The sequence below is a fragment of the Pezoporus wallicus genome, unplaced genomic scaffold (genome assembly GCF_028554395.1).
Source record: "Pezoporus wallicus isolate ANWC-B61680 ecotype Strahan unplaced genomic scaffold, APGP_CSIRO_Pwel_v1 contig_8341, whole genome shotgun sequence".
In the NCBI taxonomy this organism is placed as follows: Eukaryota; Metazoa; Chordata; class Aves; order Psittaciformes; family Psittacidae; genus Pezoporus; species Pezoporus wallicus.
In genome coordinates this window covers 653,411-671,964 of record NW_026638083.1, presented here as the reverse complement: position 1 = coordinate 671,964, position 18,554 = coordinate 653,411, and the positions used below count along the sequence as shown (strand labels likewise).

The 18,554-nt window shown below is 37.9% G+C and overlaps 1 protein-coding gene across 6 annotated transcripts in view; it reads right to left on the bottom strand.

Annotated features, from left to right (window-relative positions):
• Positions 1–18,554, bottom strand: part of DENND1A (DENN domain containing 1A) — a 189,734-nt gene that overhangs the window by 146,657 nt on the left and 24,523 nt on the right. For all 6 annotated transcript variants that reach the window (XM_057408991.1, XM_057408993.1, XM_057408995.1 and 3 more), the window contains exon 3: positions 10,469–10,512. In XM_057408991.1, coding sequence (XP_057264974.1) covers positions 10,469–10,512 — 44 coding nt within the window. The remainder of the gene's footprint in view (positions 1–10,468; positions 10,513–18,554) is intronic.

Sequence of the window (18,554 nt, the reverse complement as noted above, 5' to 3'; positions counted from 1 at the left end):
TGTTTAGATAAACTTGAAATCAAGGCCTTCTCTAGGTAGACAGCTAGATGTAGCTACTGAGTTTCCAGCTGCCTTCTTCTTTCATCCCAAAACAACTGCAGATTCACAGTAGAGATCACAGCCACAGGCTATGTCACATACATAAGTACAAAATTAAAGGCTGCTAAAAGAAGCCTTTGTAAGTCTTAGTGCTAAAATAAGGAATCTGTACTGCATAGTTTAAACAAATTATTCAAGAAGCACCAATAAAGGTCTGCAACGGGTAGTTAACAAGACACCTTCACAAAAGAAATACCCTGTTTACATAAATGGGCGAGATAACGCTTTGTTAATCACTCCTGTAGCTTCCACTGCCCAATCTCCTTAAAAATATATGCAAGTAAATACTCTAAAGCAGCATCTGCTAAATGAGCTCTGTTTATCAAATACGAACTTTATGATCACAGGAGACTATTATGACGGCACTATTCCAATTGGATTTTCAGTCATACAGCAAGACTGGGCCAGATTTGAGCTTTACCATAAGCAGGCAATGCAAACCTCAGGAATTCATTTACACAAACAGGTTAAGAAAAGGGCCAGAGCTCCAAACATAAATTAAAACCTAAAATCAAATCCCACCCATGTAACTCCATTGCACCTTTATAAATCTGCATTGTAGTTCAGCTCCCACAGGAGGTTCTACCCATTCTTCAAGGGGCAGAAAGAAAAAACACTACTTTGGGCTTTTAAAGATTGTAATCTCCAAGAGCTGGGTGCAAATTCTCATACATGCTTCTGCAGCACCTAGGCACAACAGATGGGAAACGAATTTAAAGGAGCAAATAATCGCTGGGATGTTATAAATAAACACCCAGCAAAACACCCCAAAAGAAAAACAAAAAACTGAGTTCAATGAATAGCAAATATTGCTAAAAAACAACTCCTGTCCAGTGCTTGGGAAAAACAATGTGAAAAACTTGGAATGTTGAAAACTGCTGAAATAAAGACAGCAGCAGAATTTTATGGTTAAGAAACCAAGGTTAAGATTTTGCCACCACCAGCTTCTCTGCCTTTGTGCAAAGCAAACTTGAGCAGCACCTCCCTGTCATGTTCATATCACAGAAATTCTACTATCTCCCACTGTAAAATTAAGCCATTTCACAGAAATTCCAAGTGTTAAAAAGTATGAGAATAACAGACTAATTCCTTCCTGCACTGGTTACCAAAGAGAATATTAGAGCATGTACTGAATTCTGTTAGTCATTCCATATCATAAATTCTCCATTAGTGACATCCTTAGCAGGAAATAAGCTACAGACTGAGAATCCTAACCAACAATACATAATTCCTGAGAAGTAATGAGAAAAACAGTTCCCTCATTCTATTGCACCTAAAAGAAAACAGAAGAACATGTTTAGAATTGTTACCTAAAAATTAAAATAAGACTGCTAAGAAAAATGGCATGGATATACCTACACAGTATTATCAAGCACCAAAAACTGATACAATTCATGGATTTGCCTTCTCACGAAAGTCTTTTAATAGCAATGACCAAGATCCTCCTTCCTGCTGAGAGAAGAACATGCTGCTGTGGAAGAGTCTTAAAGCTAGTCACTAATGAAGCTATTTACCAACTCAGTTACGCAGGTATTACCTGCTTCCTGTGGGTGAGGAAATAGAACAAACCAACTATCCCAAAGGGCTGACCAGCTTTTAAAATTCAGGAGTATTTGTCCCTCAGACAGGTATTCCCTCAGACAGGTCCCTCAAACCTGCATTCCCATCACAGCTACCTGAGAACTCTCTCAAGAAGGAAAAAATGATGATACACGGTAAGGACATCAGCACCCCAAGGGGAAGAACTTGGCAAAGACAAGAAGGAGTCAGTGATCACCTGAGACACCTGAAGGCTGTAAGAGGATACAGCTTTCAAATTCATCAGTATTTTCAGAACTTTTAGATTTTCAAATACAAGAATATGCTAGAGAATTACAATCAAAACCCTGAAAGCTACAAAAACACTCATTAGCAGTGGAAAGCAGTTTTTATTTGGAGAAAAGACAGTAGATATGCACAGAGATGACTGAACTTAGAAACTGAAGCCTTCCAAGTATAAAGCTAAGAAATTTGGACTTCCCTGGGTTAACACAGAAACATTTCCAACTTTTCTCCATAATATGTTATCAGTTCTATGCTGCTGCCCAGACACACATGAGAATTTGTGTATGTGAATATCAGTTATTGTAATCTATCAATCACAAACAAATCCTTCTTTTCAGGCTACTTTGCAACCACTCCTTTAAAATAAATTAAGAAAAGAATAGGGAATAATGCCTGCAAAGCAACTTGGAAAATTCAGTTCAGGCATCATGCAATCTAAATGCTTTGCACTATATATTTATGAAATTGTTCAGAAGTTATACCAAAACTAACAGCAAATATGCCAACAACGTGACGATGGCTGTGAGGAAACGCAGTACCAGGAAATCAAAATATGTAAGAAAGTCAAAATTCCAGTTATACACACTCTTATAGGCTGGTTTTGTTTTACAACTAACGTAGCAAGGTACTAAAAAATACAAACCTTCTAGAACATGAATTCTATTATTTTGCTGTGTTATACTAAAACATGGAATTCAGTACATCTACCACTTACAGTGAACTCATGTGTTCACCAGTGCTCCCACACACATCTTCCACATCGTGTATTCTACAGGGCACTCCACCCCTACACTCTCTCCTCTACAGACGGCCCAAGGTTTTCAGAACCATGCATCTGACTACAACTGAATACTTGTTATTACTGAAGAAACACCATCACCACCTGACTTCATGGGGAACAATATTTTGATATACAATCCCTCCTCCTGAGAAGAATGCACAGGTTATGTGATCTTGCAGTTCATCACCTGGGGGTGGGAGGTGTGGAGCTAATAAAAGGTCATGTCTACTTTAAAGTATGACACACACACCAAGACTCTCTGGTTAGAAAAATCCCCAAAAGTTTTATTTCCATCCATATCACCTCAAACCCAAACTCTAGGAAGTCCCTCTGCTGTCAAGAGTAAGTCATGGAAATCTCCTGCCCCCTTGGAAATCAACACAAATGAAAGGACTACAATCTCCAGGAACTCCCTTTCACACCCTGTTCATGCACCAGCACCTGAATACAGGAACATAAACCGGTCCATTTCAGTAACAAAGCACAAGGTGTTTTGGCTGTTTTGATGCTCTTTTACATGCCACAGAATGCTCTCAAATAAAATATATATATATATATATATACACATATATATATATATATATATATATACATACACACACACGCGCTTTAATTTCCCACTTGCTTTTTGTCTTTACAGCACATCCAGTACAGCTTTGGCTTCTTTAGCACCTTTTTTAATGTACTGGGGTATGGGCAGCCAAGTCACAAGAGCAAGAATCTGAAAAACTGTTTTCTCCTCTATGTGCTCGGGAAACTTCGAAGCATTAATGACTACTTTAGGAGCTACAAAACAAACATGCTCCTTACTTTGTTAAAAGAGTACAGCTACATTAAAGAAGCAACAGAAAACATGTTAAGGGGGAGGAAAGCTGCAAGGCAGCAGCATTATCAATGCTCATTTCATAGCATAGTTTCCAGAATTGTCTTAGTCATCAGCTACTCAGATTTTTCAGCTGAATAACTAAGTCATCCCATCCGCTAAACTCTTGATTTAAAACTGATCTCTAGTCAGTCACCTGAGAAATGAACTGCTTTATGAATGTTCATACAAAGGCATGGCACACCTGAGACCGACACATTAACTCCAACCTGGATGACACACCACTTATCTGCTGACACTTACTGTAATCATGTTTCAAACTAAGTCCTACTGTTTGCAAAGGACAGTACATCCCAGTATTCCTGTACAAGCAAACATCAACATCATCAGCCACAGCGAGGAAGACCGCTACCTGCATTGAGATGTGTTGGCAGTGGTTTTACTATGCCTATACTCACCATGTATTTAGGCCCTTGAATTTAATTTTATTTTTAAACAAACCAAAGATGTTTCTTATAAGATTCTACACAGTATTTTTGAAATTGTTTCTGAATTGGTTGGTAGCACCAGTACAGAACTGAATGGTTCAGGAGACTGAAGCAAGACAACTTTTAAAACTATTTGACAAGGACCTGCTTAATGAGCCAAAGCAGGATATTACCACACAAGCACCTCACATTTGGAAGAAACCCATCTTTTTACCTGAAGTGAATATTTTAGTTTTATCGATAAATTTAAACATAAGTGATAATGATTTCTCGCTTTAGGCCTGATCCCACAACCTTTACTCACACGAGTAGTCCCACAGGATTTCAATATGACTACCTCAAGGAACAAGGGTTGGCAGGACAGGTTTTCAATTATTCATATATTCACAGATTTTGAAGGCCAGAAGGGACCATTATGATCATCTGGTGTGACCTCTTGTGTAACAAAGGCCATACGATTGTATCCACTAATATCTGCACTGAGCTGAATAATTTGTGGTGAAATCAGATTGTGTTTATCGAACTTCCAAAACTGATTCCAATTTTACATGAAAACTGAAATTGTATAGGAAGTGGCTTGAACCCAATTATTCCTCTATTTCTATTCAGAATCTTTCCAGCTCCGGACACCAGTTTTTGACATGGCTTTCACACAAAGACCTCAGGGTCCAACATCACCTCAGGTATTCTCAGGCCAAAATCAAGTCACTTCCTGGACTCCTTCAAAAGATCAACTGGCCATTAATTACTATTTGTTTTCTGTACTTTTACCACTGCTGCCCTGCACCAGGATTCCTGAAACAGAGATATCATAGCTGGAAAAACATTCAATTAATGATGCAACAAGCTGAGGAAAGAGAGTCTCCAACCTCAGCTCTTCCAGAGACAGGAGCAAATGGAGTAGCTACTTTGAGCACTAGCTTAAAGACAAAGAAGAGAAAGAAATAGTTTTGAGTACTTTCTCACTGCACATGCCTTAGACTTCAGGACTAACTTTTTACAGGGATACTTACAGAGACTCACTATTTTGCTCTGCACAAACCCACTGTAGTGATTTTTGCAGCCAGTCACCAAGTAGCAGTAAAACACACAAAAATAAAGAAACCTAGAACGCTATGATGCTACGTGAAATTCTGCGCAGATCTGATGGATTACTAGAAACAGCTATTCTTAGACTGTTGAATATATACTCTGGCTGACTTCTCTCATCATAAAAATACTTTACTATAACCCTTAGATTTACTAACTTCAATTCTAAAATGGAACTTCAATGAAAAGATTATGTCAAGGGTTCTATTAAGATGGAAATCTTTTCATGTATTCCTCAAAGTTTGCAACTCTTGTAATAGACTTAGAACAAGGATAGTAGACACTAGTACATACACAAAGACATTAGATTTGAAGAGGTTCTGCAATTAAATTATACTAGAGAAGCAAATGAAAGGCATAAATAGAAATATGTATACTGACCTCTCACGTACCTGGTCTAAAGAAAATATAATGAAAAAGCAGCTTGTAATGTACACAAGGATGATAGAATAAGAGAGAGTAAACAAGGAATGGCTATTTTCTTCACTTCCTATATTAAAGGATATACATCTGGTCTAGAAAAATACTCTGAATTCAGAAAACACTCTGCTGTACAAAGCCCACGGTTTAGTCCCACCCACTATCTCTCAGGACTTGAGCCAAAGAACCCAGCTTTGTCCTCATGGGGTAAGTTGCCTCCAGAACGGTTCAGTGAAACAGCAGCTGTACTATCTGCACATGAAGTATAAGGTGATCTCCTTACACATTACACAGAGTGCTCGCCTCCCCCATACAAAGGTTTCCATTCACACTACCTAGTCAATAGGGGTCACTGTACGAGGAAACTGTTTAAAATTGTCCTACATTAAGTTTTATTAGGCTTTCACTTTAAATGCCTCCCTCTATGAAAGCAGTATGATGGCTCTATACAAACTGGGAGTATCAAATGCTTCAGAAGTATCAAATACTTCATATATTTACTGTTTACACTACCTTGGATTTACTACAAAGTGCCTTTCAGAACACTACAACTGCTTTTCTAGATTTTCTAAATGACTTAACTTTTCCAATGCAACTTCTTCATCTACTTTTGAACGGACAGCTATTATGTTAAATTACTTGAGACCAGTTTTATCATGCAGTGTATGCAACCTGCAACGCAAAAACTTTATACTAAGAATACTATGTGCAATTTGGAAATATCAAAATGGGTAACAATCAGCCCTGTTTAAGCAACTAAGTCTGCTTAGCACAGAAGGATTTTGCAAGATGGGGGGTTTATGGTTCATTTATGGCGAGCACTGCATAAATACTCTCCAATCACACAACTCTTACAATGACAAAAGAAAGGGTGCTTTTTATTTTTCCCTGTGTGCAGTGTTTCTACAATGCTCACAGACTTTGTACAAGACAGACCATTAGTTTCTATATAAAGACTGCCATAAAAGTTTTATAGTTTATCTATAAATGTACAAAGATTGCTGGTTTCATTATAAACTTGGTCTCAATGCCAGTGGAAAGAAAAATTACCAGCAGAATAGAAGTAGCAATCTGCATAAGTACCAGCTTGCAAGCATGCAGACCTCAGTCATTCTTGTAGTAATTAACTGATATATACAATAGTTCATCAAATTATAGAGGAGTCATCATACCCACTTGAAGCAGCTCACAAATGGGAACTATCACATCAGTTTTTCTTTCCCTTCCAGATGAGCTATAAAGATTAAACCAGCAAGGAACTGAACGATGTACTACCCAAAAAAAAATGATAAAAATAAATTGCATTTTACAAAGTCGCGTAATTCCTGCCACACTTCTCACTAAATGTTTGACTGTTTTCATATATTTATACATCAACTCTCTGCTGAAACACTGTTCCTGAGAAAAGTTCATATATCTACAACAAACTTCCTCATATTAAAATGAGCCTAGGATAGCTATTAATCTTGGGATTCATCTTCAAAGCAGTGGAGAGCCAAAATTCATACAGTAGTAAGGGTAAAGCAACTTGTCCATAGGTTGGTGTTTATAATATTCCAATAGCAGAGAATTTCACCTACAAAAACAGAACTTCATTACTACAGCTTTATTACAAACCCAAACCAGCAAATGTGGTAATACACAAGGATTTTCCTTTTAGACTGTTGACTATTTTTTTTAAAGGATAATTCCATCCACAGTGACTGCATTTTATAAAGAATAACTGAGAGTTCTCATCTGTTTCGAATTGTGAGACCACTGCTAAAAAGCTAGCACTGAAAAACTGCTGTTTGTAATGCCAACAATTACTGTATTTCATGTTAGGTACAATCACATATACATAAACACACATTTTATTCTTAAAAGCTATTATAAAACCCCCTAACAAGTTAATATGCTCTTATATTTAAAAATGTATATCTCCAGATTACTTCAGCCCCCCTCCTGCCATTCAAAAAAGCCCCCTAGTTTTAACCATTTCAAGTGGCCTGGAGCAATCATTAGCATTTTCTTCCCTTAGAAAGGCTCCTAAGATACCTTGTCTATGACGTTTTCTATAAAATATTCTGTTATACAGTTATTTAACAGATTTAAACCATAGATGTCATTGTGGTCTGAACATGTCAAAGACAACTTGAGGGAAAAAAATCAGGACATGCAGAATTCACTCTGTCAGTAATTACAATCAAAATTCCTACAATGTGGCTAGCCTGCTCATTACTTCCTTACTTTGTATCAAACCCCTTATTTACATTTCAGATTACATTTTTCATGAAACAGTAAGATCTATCAGAGCTGAGAGGACTGAAATAATGAGGGAGAAATATTTTAATAAAATGTGTTGGGTCTGCATTACTTCCGTGTCAGAAAGAAAGGTTTCTTCTGTAGCGATGGATCATTTATTCTGTCTCTAAATGAGAAGCAAAAGATGAAACTGATGAACTTTTACTGCCCATTTGTCTTTAGCAGACAATTAAGACAGAAGATCAAAATGGATTATCATACCACGCAGACAACTGGCCCAACAGTAATACATCTCCGGGACCACAGATTTGTAACTCTCTTTTATCCCTCCCCTTTCTTCTTACTCCTTTTTCCTCTCTAAAGGCAATGCTAGCTTTGTGGCTCAAGGGGAGCCAAAAGGCTGGTCATCATTATTCAGTCACAGATGTCAATCTAACCTCCCTTTTTTCTCAGTTTCTAAAGCAGTGAGGCACAATAATTTGTGACAGATTCTTTTACTGTAAGGTACAAAGAACACACAGAATAAAACATCTAGCAGCAGCGAGGGTCTCTGATCAGATGTGCTGGTACATGGGAAATACAGTGTATGTAAAAACAAGCACTGATAGTTTAGATGAATAAAAAAAAACTTGAGGTGGGTTTTTTTTCCCCTTCCTCTCCCCCCTTACTAATAACTCCTTTACCTTGTGTTGATTTAACTCAAATATTCCTTATGGATTAAATCATAAATGTTTGATTGCTCGAAACAATTTTTGCCTGCACTAACATGCATATCATAGCTCTCTTTTGCATACAGAATACACACAGAAAAATCCAGGGTTTCAAAGTATCTTTATTTGCAGTGCCCGAGCACTTCCAAAACTTTTCCCTTAAAATAAAAGCCCAATAAACCAGAATTTTTAGGAAATAAACCTATGACTGATTTGCAGCCTTGACATTTCTCAGAGTCCTGCATTAATCAGGAAAAAACACGGCTGTAGCTCTTCCTTTCTGTATTTTTTTTTCCCTCTGGCTCACCTGAATATTCATAAGTGATTTTCAAATCTGCATCTGTCAACTCCGGACACGTTCTTTTAGAGAACATATAGCTGCTATTAACACAGAAAATACTCCTTCTATGCATCAAGGGGGAAATGTTTGTAAAATCTACACTAAGTTTGAGAAGTTTGGCTTCCTTTCTTTTGCTTTCCTTTAAGTTTCCATGTGCAAAAGATGTGATGATTTAAAAATCCATGCCCACAAACACACTACTGTGTATTTTGTGGGGCTTGACTACAACTGGGTGAACATCTTAAGAATTAAATATGAGACTGTGGCTCCTCTCAGTTTGATTCAGTCTTGCATATTCATAGCACTATTACACAAGTCCAATCATTTGTTGCAGAAGGAAAAGGACCGTTATGAATTTTTTTAAGTCGATTTCATGTACAAGACTCTCCTGTAATACCTTGATTATGGGCACAGTTGACTGGAGCAGCTCTGGAGGACCACCAGTTCACATATGACTAATATGACATGCTATAATGCGCTGACAAGTAGTTGGTCTATAGTGTAAATACAAACTATGGGACCTATTTATTCACAAATTACTGACCAACAGTGGCAATAAGGATGTAGTCCCCCCAGAGTTTAGTTCCATACCACACTGCATGGGTAAAAGAAGTCCTAATAATAAACTACAGTGAAAAGCAGTCAGGTAGTTGAACAGCTGCTTTGAAAACAGATATTATTACTACTACAAAAGCAGCCAGAAGCCCTGGTCAAGGTCCCAGTGCATAGAGTGATTAGAGCAAAAGATGAAAACACTTGTTCTGGCCCTGATGAGCTATCACTTCTAATAGCTTGTTTAATGCTTTAGTCTAAATGCCACAAAAATTCGTGTTTCACAATGAGAGGGAAAGGATCTGAAATAAAACAGCTCTCCTGACCCTAACTCATTGACTGAGGCAAAATTTGGTTCTATTAAATAGTTACACAATGCCATAACTTCAGTACCTCCCAGAAATAAAGGTGCAAGAATCAGCTTGTGCCCCCAGCCCCAATGTAGAGTCACCCCAACCACTAACAACAGCACTTACAGGCAGCACAGTAATAATCCCCTCTCCCTAATCTCTGTCCCCTGGCCCAATCTGCATCTAATGAGACACAGTAAAATAGAAGGTAACTTCAAGCTGCTGATTTCAAAGACAGCTAGAAAACCTGTGAAAAATCCCAGATTCAATCTGTGTATAAGCTAAATGATAAATACCTGTGTGCTCTACCTGCATATTCGGATCTCTAAACCATCTTTGTCAAACAGACTAGAGACTGCATGATCAGGCAAGACTTTTTAGAATGTGCTGCAATGCCAGGTGCCCAGTTAAATATAGCTATAAACCTTTCAGACAATGAAGTGAGCACTGCCAAATGAACTGCAGGCTGTGGCACCTAAAGGCAAAAAGTGAAATTTATTAATCAATTTTCCTTCCCGCTCTCATGTTCGCTTGTAAAACCCAGATTGTAAAACAATCTTATGAGCTCCAAAATTCTTCCCTTCTCTGCTTTACATGTAAAAATGTTTTTATCCTTCTGCTCCTAATTACAGCTTCTTTTTCTTTCTAAGAATGCATTTATCTCTTTCAGTAAAAAGAGCAGCAATAATATGTTGAACAACCCTGAAATAAATTTTGTCATGTAAAAAATTAATTACGCATTCCAAACCTGGTCACTGTAGCCCTCTGGGAATTGCCTCCGCACCTCAGGATCTGTAAATAATTGACAGATAATATTAATTGGCTTTGGATTAGTGAGCAAGCAGAGAATCACACATTAATATTTGATCAGAAGATGATAGCAACCCTGGCAGGGGATCCAAGGAGGGCAGCTGAGGCTGCTGTGTTGATAAGAGCAGGGAAGGACTTTTCAAGGCTCTCCCTTTACCCTCCTCCAGAAAGACAAAAACTGCACATAAAGCATACACACAGAACACACGAAACCACAAATATACGTGTGTATGTTTGCATGTACACACAGACATATAAATATATCATTATAGATACGTTATCTTATAAGAGATGTCCTGGTGCTACACTGAACTTTAGGCAGTTACCTTGTACAATATCTTTCTGGCTGCAATTTGCCAGTGAGGCTTGTCACCAGAAAATGGTTACCAAATGCACTTAGATTTTTGGTTTAATTGGATAAGTACTTTTGCCAGCTACAAACACTGTGTTGGTTAACATTGGTAGTTTCCAGTGATACCAGATTATAAATCTCTCAGAATTACTTTATAGAAATGCTAAGATGCGCTCCCCTGAAAACAAAAGTACTTATCCTAAAATCGAAAGAGGTAATTAACAGAGCCCTGGAACCTCTGTCATCAGGCAAGCAAACATTAAATGCTTCAGATTAGCAAGCATTCAAGACTGATGCAGCCTCCTTATTCCTTTGGCTGTCAGAATAAATAACATGGTAGTATTCCCTGAGAAGTTACCTTAAATTTAATTAGAGATGTTCATAAAACAACAGAGTATCATCATCGAAATTATTTATACGACAACCGATTTAAAGCGGAACTCTTCAAAGCCATCCATTTTTCAAAGGAATACAGCTGAGAAGGCCAGACTCCATTCCACAAATGACTTTTTTTAATTACAAAACCCAAACCACACAACAATCACACAAGAGTTCAGAATGAAGTGCAATGCATGGAAAAACCAGCTGGTGTCCTGAACAGCTTCTACCCTTTGTGTGCTCAGACAGGTCCAGTTGTCCATGCTTGGCTCACTGGATACACTGTTTTCACAAATTCTGATCGTTATTTAGGGAGTGAGGTTGCATACCCCACCTCTGCTGCTCAATTACTGCTGTACTTTGCTGTAGCTAAGGCTTGAAGGGAAAAAGAGTCATTTTCAGGCCATACACACCTTACACTGTTATTTCAGACTAGTTCCACCCTACATTTCTCATCAGCAAAGCTTGTTTTAGTGATCAATTAGTTGATGAGCAATTCCATTGCTACCAGATGCACGCTTTTTATTAAGGTCTGTTCTTTTCACATTAGAAATACAGTAAAACCATACATTTGTAAGTTTCTGAACTTAACTTTTCCCAGACAATCAGATACTTAGTTTTAACATTCCACCATTATACACAAAGACATACATAATATATCAAAAGTTACATAGGTGTACCAGCAAACCCTCTACTTTAATGCAACAAAGTAGTAATGCAAAGCGAGGGATCACCTTTTAAAGCTTTTGCTTCAAAATTCTTAAATCTCTATGCAGGTAAGCGTGCTAAGCAGTGTCCAAACACGCAAACCAGTCTGGATAGTGGAATTAACAACTAACTGGACAATAGTGTTTCCTATTTCACCAAAGCAGGCACAGTATCAGTGGTAAGATGAAAGTATGCAACACCTATCATGATGCATGTTCTTAAGTATTTTTAGAATTATCTGCTTGAGGCCAAGCTTTCAGGATTTCACATAAAAAGAGCAATCAAGGAAAGAAGTTTACAAATCCAAGTACATATTACTTTAGAAATCTGCAATGATGCCTGACACACAACACTGACATTCCCCACCTCTATGCTTTCTATTGACCATCTACTTTCAAGGTTAATATAAATATACATACACAAACTGAAATACACAGAACTTTATCATTTACCATTTTTTAAGGAAATGAGGAACTAAATCAGCACAGAATTTTACTTTGCTATTAGATAGTCTTTTTTATATCTCTTAACTAGTACCATTCCACTTTTGCTTGTCTATTGATCTCCATCATAAAGGATAAATTATTTCTACCTCTCTAAAATTAGACAATAAAACATACACAGTAAGAAGACAGGAGAGAATGTGCTGGATGGTTGCTGTGCTCTGCAGACTTCGAGCAACTGAAGCAGTTATGGTTGCTTTCAAGACCAAGCAACTGATGAACACCTGAATCTGGGCTTTGGTGAACTGATATCCTCACGCAGACAGCATATTTCACCCAACAGATTAAATAGTGCCATAGTGCAATTTAGGAAAAGATGTGATTAGAGTCCCCACTTGAGTCAGTTTCTATAGGTTCCAGATGAACGTGTTCTGAAAGCACACAGTCTACAATGTCTACAATTACATTTTCATCCAAAAAATGGCGCTCGGTGTTATGATACATTCAGAAGCCAAACTGCCTTTAATATACAGTTTGGATATACAGTTTGTATACAGTCTGCTTTTGATGACACATCTCGTAACAGCATCAGAATAGCTAATCCATATAACCTGGAACCCTACAGTTAAGAAAACCACCTTTAAATCGTGCCTAGCAGCCACCTGTTCACACTTCCTCATGTTTTTACAAGTACTTTATATTTGCCGTTGCATCAGCTCCATCACTTCAGCTTTTAAACGGTCTGGGAATATTTACTAAACTTTTGGTATCTTTATTTGGAAAACACTACACAACGGAAAAAGAAACTGCATCACATCTTGTTATAGCTTCATCACTTTACCCATTCTTCACTGTTAACCTATGTTCATTTGAAAGGTGTTTTCAACTACGCTTACCTACATATATTCACAATTATATTTAAATTCTCTGCGGCCACTACATGAAGAGCCAGGAAGCTGGAGCACCCTCACTAAACCAAGAATCACAGAAACAGAGGAAATACAAGAGGGGAGCTCTGCCAAGCACTCAGAATTCAGCTTTAAGCAGCACCACTACTATCAGTAAAACATACTCCCGCACTCATACAAAATACTTGGTAAAGACATGAATATAACTGACTGTCAACTCTGCCTATAAAACTAAAGTAGCTTGAAAACTTCAAACACTTTTACTAACAGTAATTTGTTTTGCACACTGCCTGCAAACAGCTGTAGCTCCACAGTTCCTACAGATGGTAAGAAACCCTTTGCAGTTTCTTACTGTCTCAAAACACAGTGAATGCTGTCATTCTACGTACTTAACAGCTTTTCTAATGAAATTATCTTCAAATATTTTCCTACTTTGATATTCCATAGGCAAAGTAAATATGTAAAATACATTTTTCAAGTTCAGGAGAGTGGAATCTATGTGCTGACATAAGGAAAGGACAAGACCAAAATCCTACCCAACCTCTTGGGTTGTTACAGTGAAGAACAGAGCTTGAAGGTTTCCAGAGCACCAGTCACCTATAAAGTCATAAAGCATTAAAAGCTCAGCCGAGGTCAGCGAAAGGCGACACTGCAAACCGACAAACAAAGTGAAAGTTAACAACAAAGATGAAACCATGAATTATGAAGCTCCCGTGAATTATGGAGCTGCTTCTCAAACTAAACTTTTCCCAACCCCAAAACATGAACTCAGGTTGTGCTACAGGTTGAACTTGTATGTTGATCGTAACTTAGTATTTCCTGTTCATCTTTCATTACATCTTATTCTGCAGTTTCAGCTCCCAAAGATGACAAGATATGCAGTTTCTGCCGAAAGCAAGCACCAACAAACTTCTCCAGAAAATAACCATGTATTAATGTTGATAGCACCAGTAACTGTAAGTTACAAGTGTAAAGCAGAAAGTATGCAAACAACAGCTTTCCAAAACAAAGCTAAAACACACCATCTTATCTGCAATCTCCACATCTTGTACAGGCACAAGTCCAGTACATACACAGCACAAATTACAATTAAACTGCTGGTGCTAAGACAGCCAGTTTTATTCCTAATGCTTACACTCAGGTTTAAAAAGCTTTCAAACCAATGGCATGTCATATAAATTTCCTAAGATTCATGAGTGACTTCACTGAAGTCAGAGTGGGTTCACTTACCAACCTAGCACCTCATCACAGTGGATCCACTTCCCAGTGGATACAGCTCCATACAATGCAGCTGCTGCCCACAAGGCCTGGGCTGGCCAAAGGCCTGGAGATTCACTAGCCCTTATGGCTCACGACCAACAGCCTGTTCTAGGGAGGGCCAGTGAGGAAAAACACATATAAAAGGGATCACATGGTTGTTTTGAAGCAGTTTCCTTTGCAACTATTTTAAGAGGTGGTTTTGAGGGAAACTACTGAACTCCTTATTCTATGAACAATATGTGAAATCTTTGTAACTGATCATGTATTTTATTCTGAAGAGAGGTAAGAGAAGATAACGCTGTTTCTCAGTGATACAAGAGTAAAACTCTTGGGTATTGTCACAGTGGCATTTTGACTCCTTGCCATGCATTTACAGACTAACAACAAATGGATAAAACAAACCATTGATTCCACACTGGGTGAATACAGTTTCCACTGCTAACGCATTTAGTTCTTCCCTCTAGTAGCAGAGATTCTACCTCACATCTACACACATTATGTAGAGCACTGTAGTGATTACGCAACCATATTCAAGTTATTACTGTTAGTATTTTACTAAAGATGTGAAAGCTTCCAAGTCCTGAAAGCTGTTACTGCCTCTCCCTACAGAAACTTGTTCAACAAAAAGCCAAATACAGAAGAATAGTGAAATTAGCTGTGAACTGTATAATCCCATTGTTCAATTTCATGGCATTTAAGACACTACCTTCCCCTCCTCACAAGTCTAGATGTTAATCCATGCTGTAACCTGATTTAATTTTCCAGATGACAGGATGGGAACATGCTACAATGGCATATTAGTGTAACTATGCTGCTCTTTCAACTTTTCTTACATCATAAATTGAAGAGTTTTGCTTTTAAAAGAGGCATGCTTAATTACTTCTAAAAATAGAGCAACTCACACTGGTCTGTATTTGAAGTGTATGGAATTATAAAACAAGGAACGTTCTTCCAAAAAATTACCAGAAAATCCTTCCCAGAGTAAACTCCACAAACCAATAGGTACCAACCTGCTTCTTCTGATAAAAGCCGGCCATTTAATCCACACTGGCTACAAATCATTCGGGTATACTAATCCCAAATTGAAAAATACAGTGAAAATTACTTAATTTTTCCTCTTTAACTAAATGATTTACCTTAGTCATTTCTTTTAAGCCTTTATAGCTGCAATCCATCTAAATGAAATGGAATTCCATTCAGAGCAACTTCTGCAGCACAACTAAAAAGTAATGTAAACTTCTTTCCAAACCTCTGCAAACTCCTTGATGTCCTGTATTCAGTACAGCCGCACACTTTTGCTGGCCCTAAACTGCTGCAGATTTGGCATGCAGAGAACATCAAGGAATGGGGGAGGAGGGGAAAAAGGATGAGGGGGGTGGGGAGTGGAGAAAATGGAAAATGTGGGAGAGAAAAAAAACCTACACACACAAGAAGACAGACAAGAAACCTCGGAACAAGGTCTGGCACAAAATACGTATGGAATAACATTTTCATTTCTCTGGATGTGAAGATTTAAGACTTGAAGTTTTCTTCTTAAAGTACTCCACTTTCTAAAAGTGTGCAAGTCAGAAAACAACCAAGATACAACAGAAACTTCTGTATCTTAAAAACTGTATAAAAAAAAAAAAAAACACTAAGAAGTCATACACAAAAAGCCCCTGCCAGCACCACAATGCATGCAACTGAAGTTACCCCAAAATATCAATATGCTCAGTCAGCATACATAGCAGTTCAATATTCAAAACCACAGCCCACAACATGTGAATAGTATGCATTGAAACTATTCACCTAGCAGTTCACATTCCCAACAAATATTACATTTCTAGGATACAGTCCACATCGTTTTGACAAGTTAGGCACAGCTAAGTGGACACTGACTCACCATTCTCAGTTACTGAAGTTTTTGTGAATGACGCAGAATCAGCTGAGTGAATCTGCAAATACAGATGCTGTTCAAATGAGCCCATCGACAATAAAAAACAGACCTGCAACTTTGCTTCTCTCTCTCAACAGAGCATTTGGAAGTCTGCCCTGCAAGTGACAAAAGCCTCACTGGTAATATGAAAATGCTTTTCATAAGAGTTTAATCTAGAAACAGAATCTAAGATTTGCAACTCGCACAAAATGCTGTTCAGAGTTCAGTAAAGTGATCCAAACGCAGGGAAGACTGAGAGCAAAGGCAACATAAAACATACATCATAGAAAACAGGAAGGAAGGGAGAAAACCAGAACAGATTAAGCAAGTCACTATGATTTTCATAACGGTTTTTGTATTATTAACACATCAAGAGCCAGAGGGTCAGTGAGGAGCAAAGCTTTCCTAGACAGCTTGCAGCAATATACATATGTATTTTAAAAACCCTTCCAAAATAAGGCAGATTAAGCTATATATCTTACTTATCTTTTCACTTAAGGCTATATACAGTTCTCTAGAATAAAGAGATATGCAGAAATAATACAATACCCTTCACAATACAGGAATGGGAAAAAGTCAAAGTCGCCCTTATGGGCTGGGTTCCCAGCTGACCTCCTCACAGCAGTTTCCCGATGCATGCTTTAGTCCACCAGCAGCTTTATGACCCGTTCAGAGTAAACCTTAAGTATGAGCTTGCTTCTAACATCCAAACTAACCTTTCACCTACAGGAGTCTTGGTTAAACTCATTTTACAATCCTGCTAAAAAACTGAAGTACAGTAAGTGCAAAACAGGAGCAACACTCCTTGGGTAAAACAACAGCAAAAACAGTCATTGCCTTCTACAGAAAGAAGAGGTTACTTTAGTTTCCTCTTAGCAACTACTCATCAGTTATTTGGTGTCATGTCAAGGTGTTGAACCACCCAGCTTGCCACTTAAAAGGCATTTATCATCACACGGGCATTCCACTACGCAAAAGCAGTAGAGTTAAAAATGGTATTTCCAGTTTCCTCTGGCACAGTTCCAACTTTGAAATAATCTGGTTTTGGTCTCAATACCATTTGAAGAGCTAAAGTTTCATAAAATAAACAGATGACGGAGATCTAAAACCACAAAAACCCAATCACTGAAGTCAGCTCTGATCTCAATGTTAGTACAGACATAACCACAAGAAACTGAAGAGTCAGTTCAGTTTATATTTTATTTCAAATCTCTTCTGCAGTATGAAGTCAGTCATCTCTCTCCCAAGGAACAAGATTAGTTCCCCCTCCCACAGCATTAAGTTGTTATAGGAGCAGATGAAGTAGCAGTGGATTGAACAAAAGGCACGTGTCACAAGTCAAGATCTGATAAATGGTAAGTAAAAGGATATCAGAAAAGTTATGCATCAGACTACTTAGGACCTTTTTACAAGGTCACATGTTCCATCCTGAACTGCTATTATTTAGATTCTCACATGGAATGGTGCCAGGTTTGACCAAAACTTTACCAATTCTTTTAATGGAAGTTGTGAAATGGTTGTGCTGCAAGCACAGGGTGCTCAATATATGGAATATGGTTGGGGAATTGCCTCTATGTTAATTCCTTTAGCCCTTTTGTTTCATCCACACCAAGAAATCAGTTTTTAAAAGTCAGCTGTATAAGAGTAGAGATTAAATTCTCTTCTAGTAACATTATAAACTGCAAGAATAAGGAGACATTAGAAAGAATAAGGTGTCTTCAGTGATCAGAAAACCCACTATTATTTCTTTACAAACAGGAGTAGACAACTTTCAGTCCAAATGACTTCTTAAACTGATGATACTGACATAACTAAAGCTAGAACTATAAAAAGAGGGTGCACAGGACAGAGCCAAGGCTAAAATAACAGAGATCATAAGCAGAAGACAAAAAACTACTTAATTCAAGTCTTGTATGTTACACAGCTCTCCTACCTTCATTTGAGGTCGTCAGATCCTGTCCATGCAACAATTAATTACTTTGGTGAGACCTCAAGTCCACATGAAATCACGGCTGATGAATCTTTTGAGTTTGGTTTACTACGCACTTACAGGGATATTT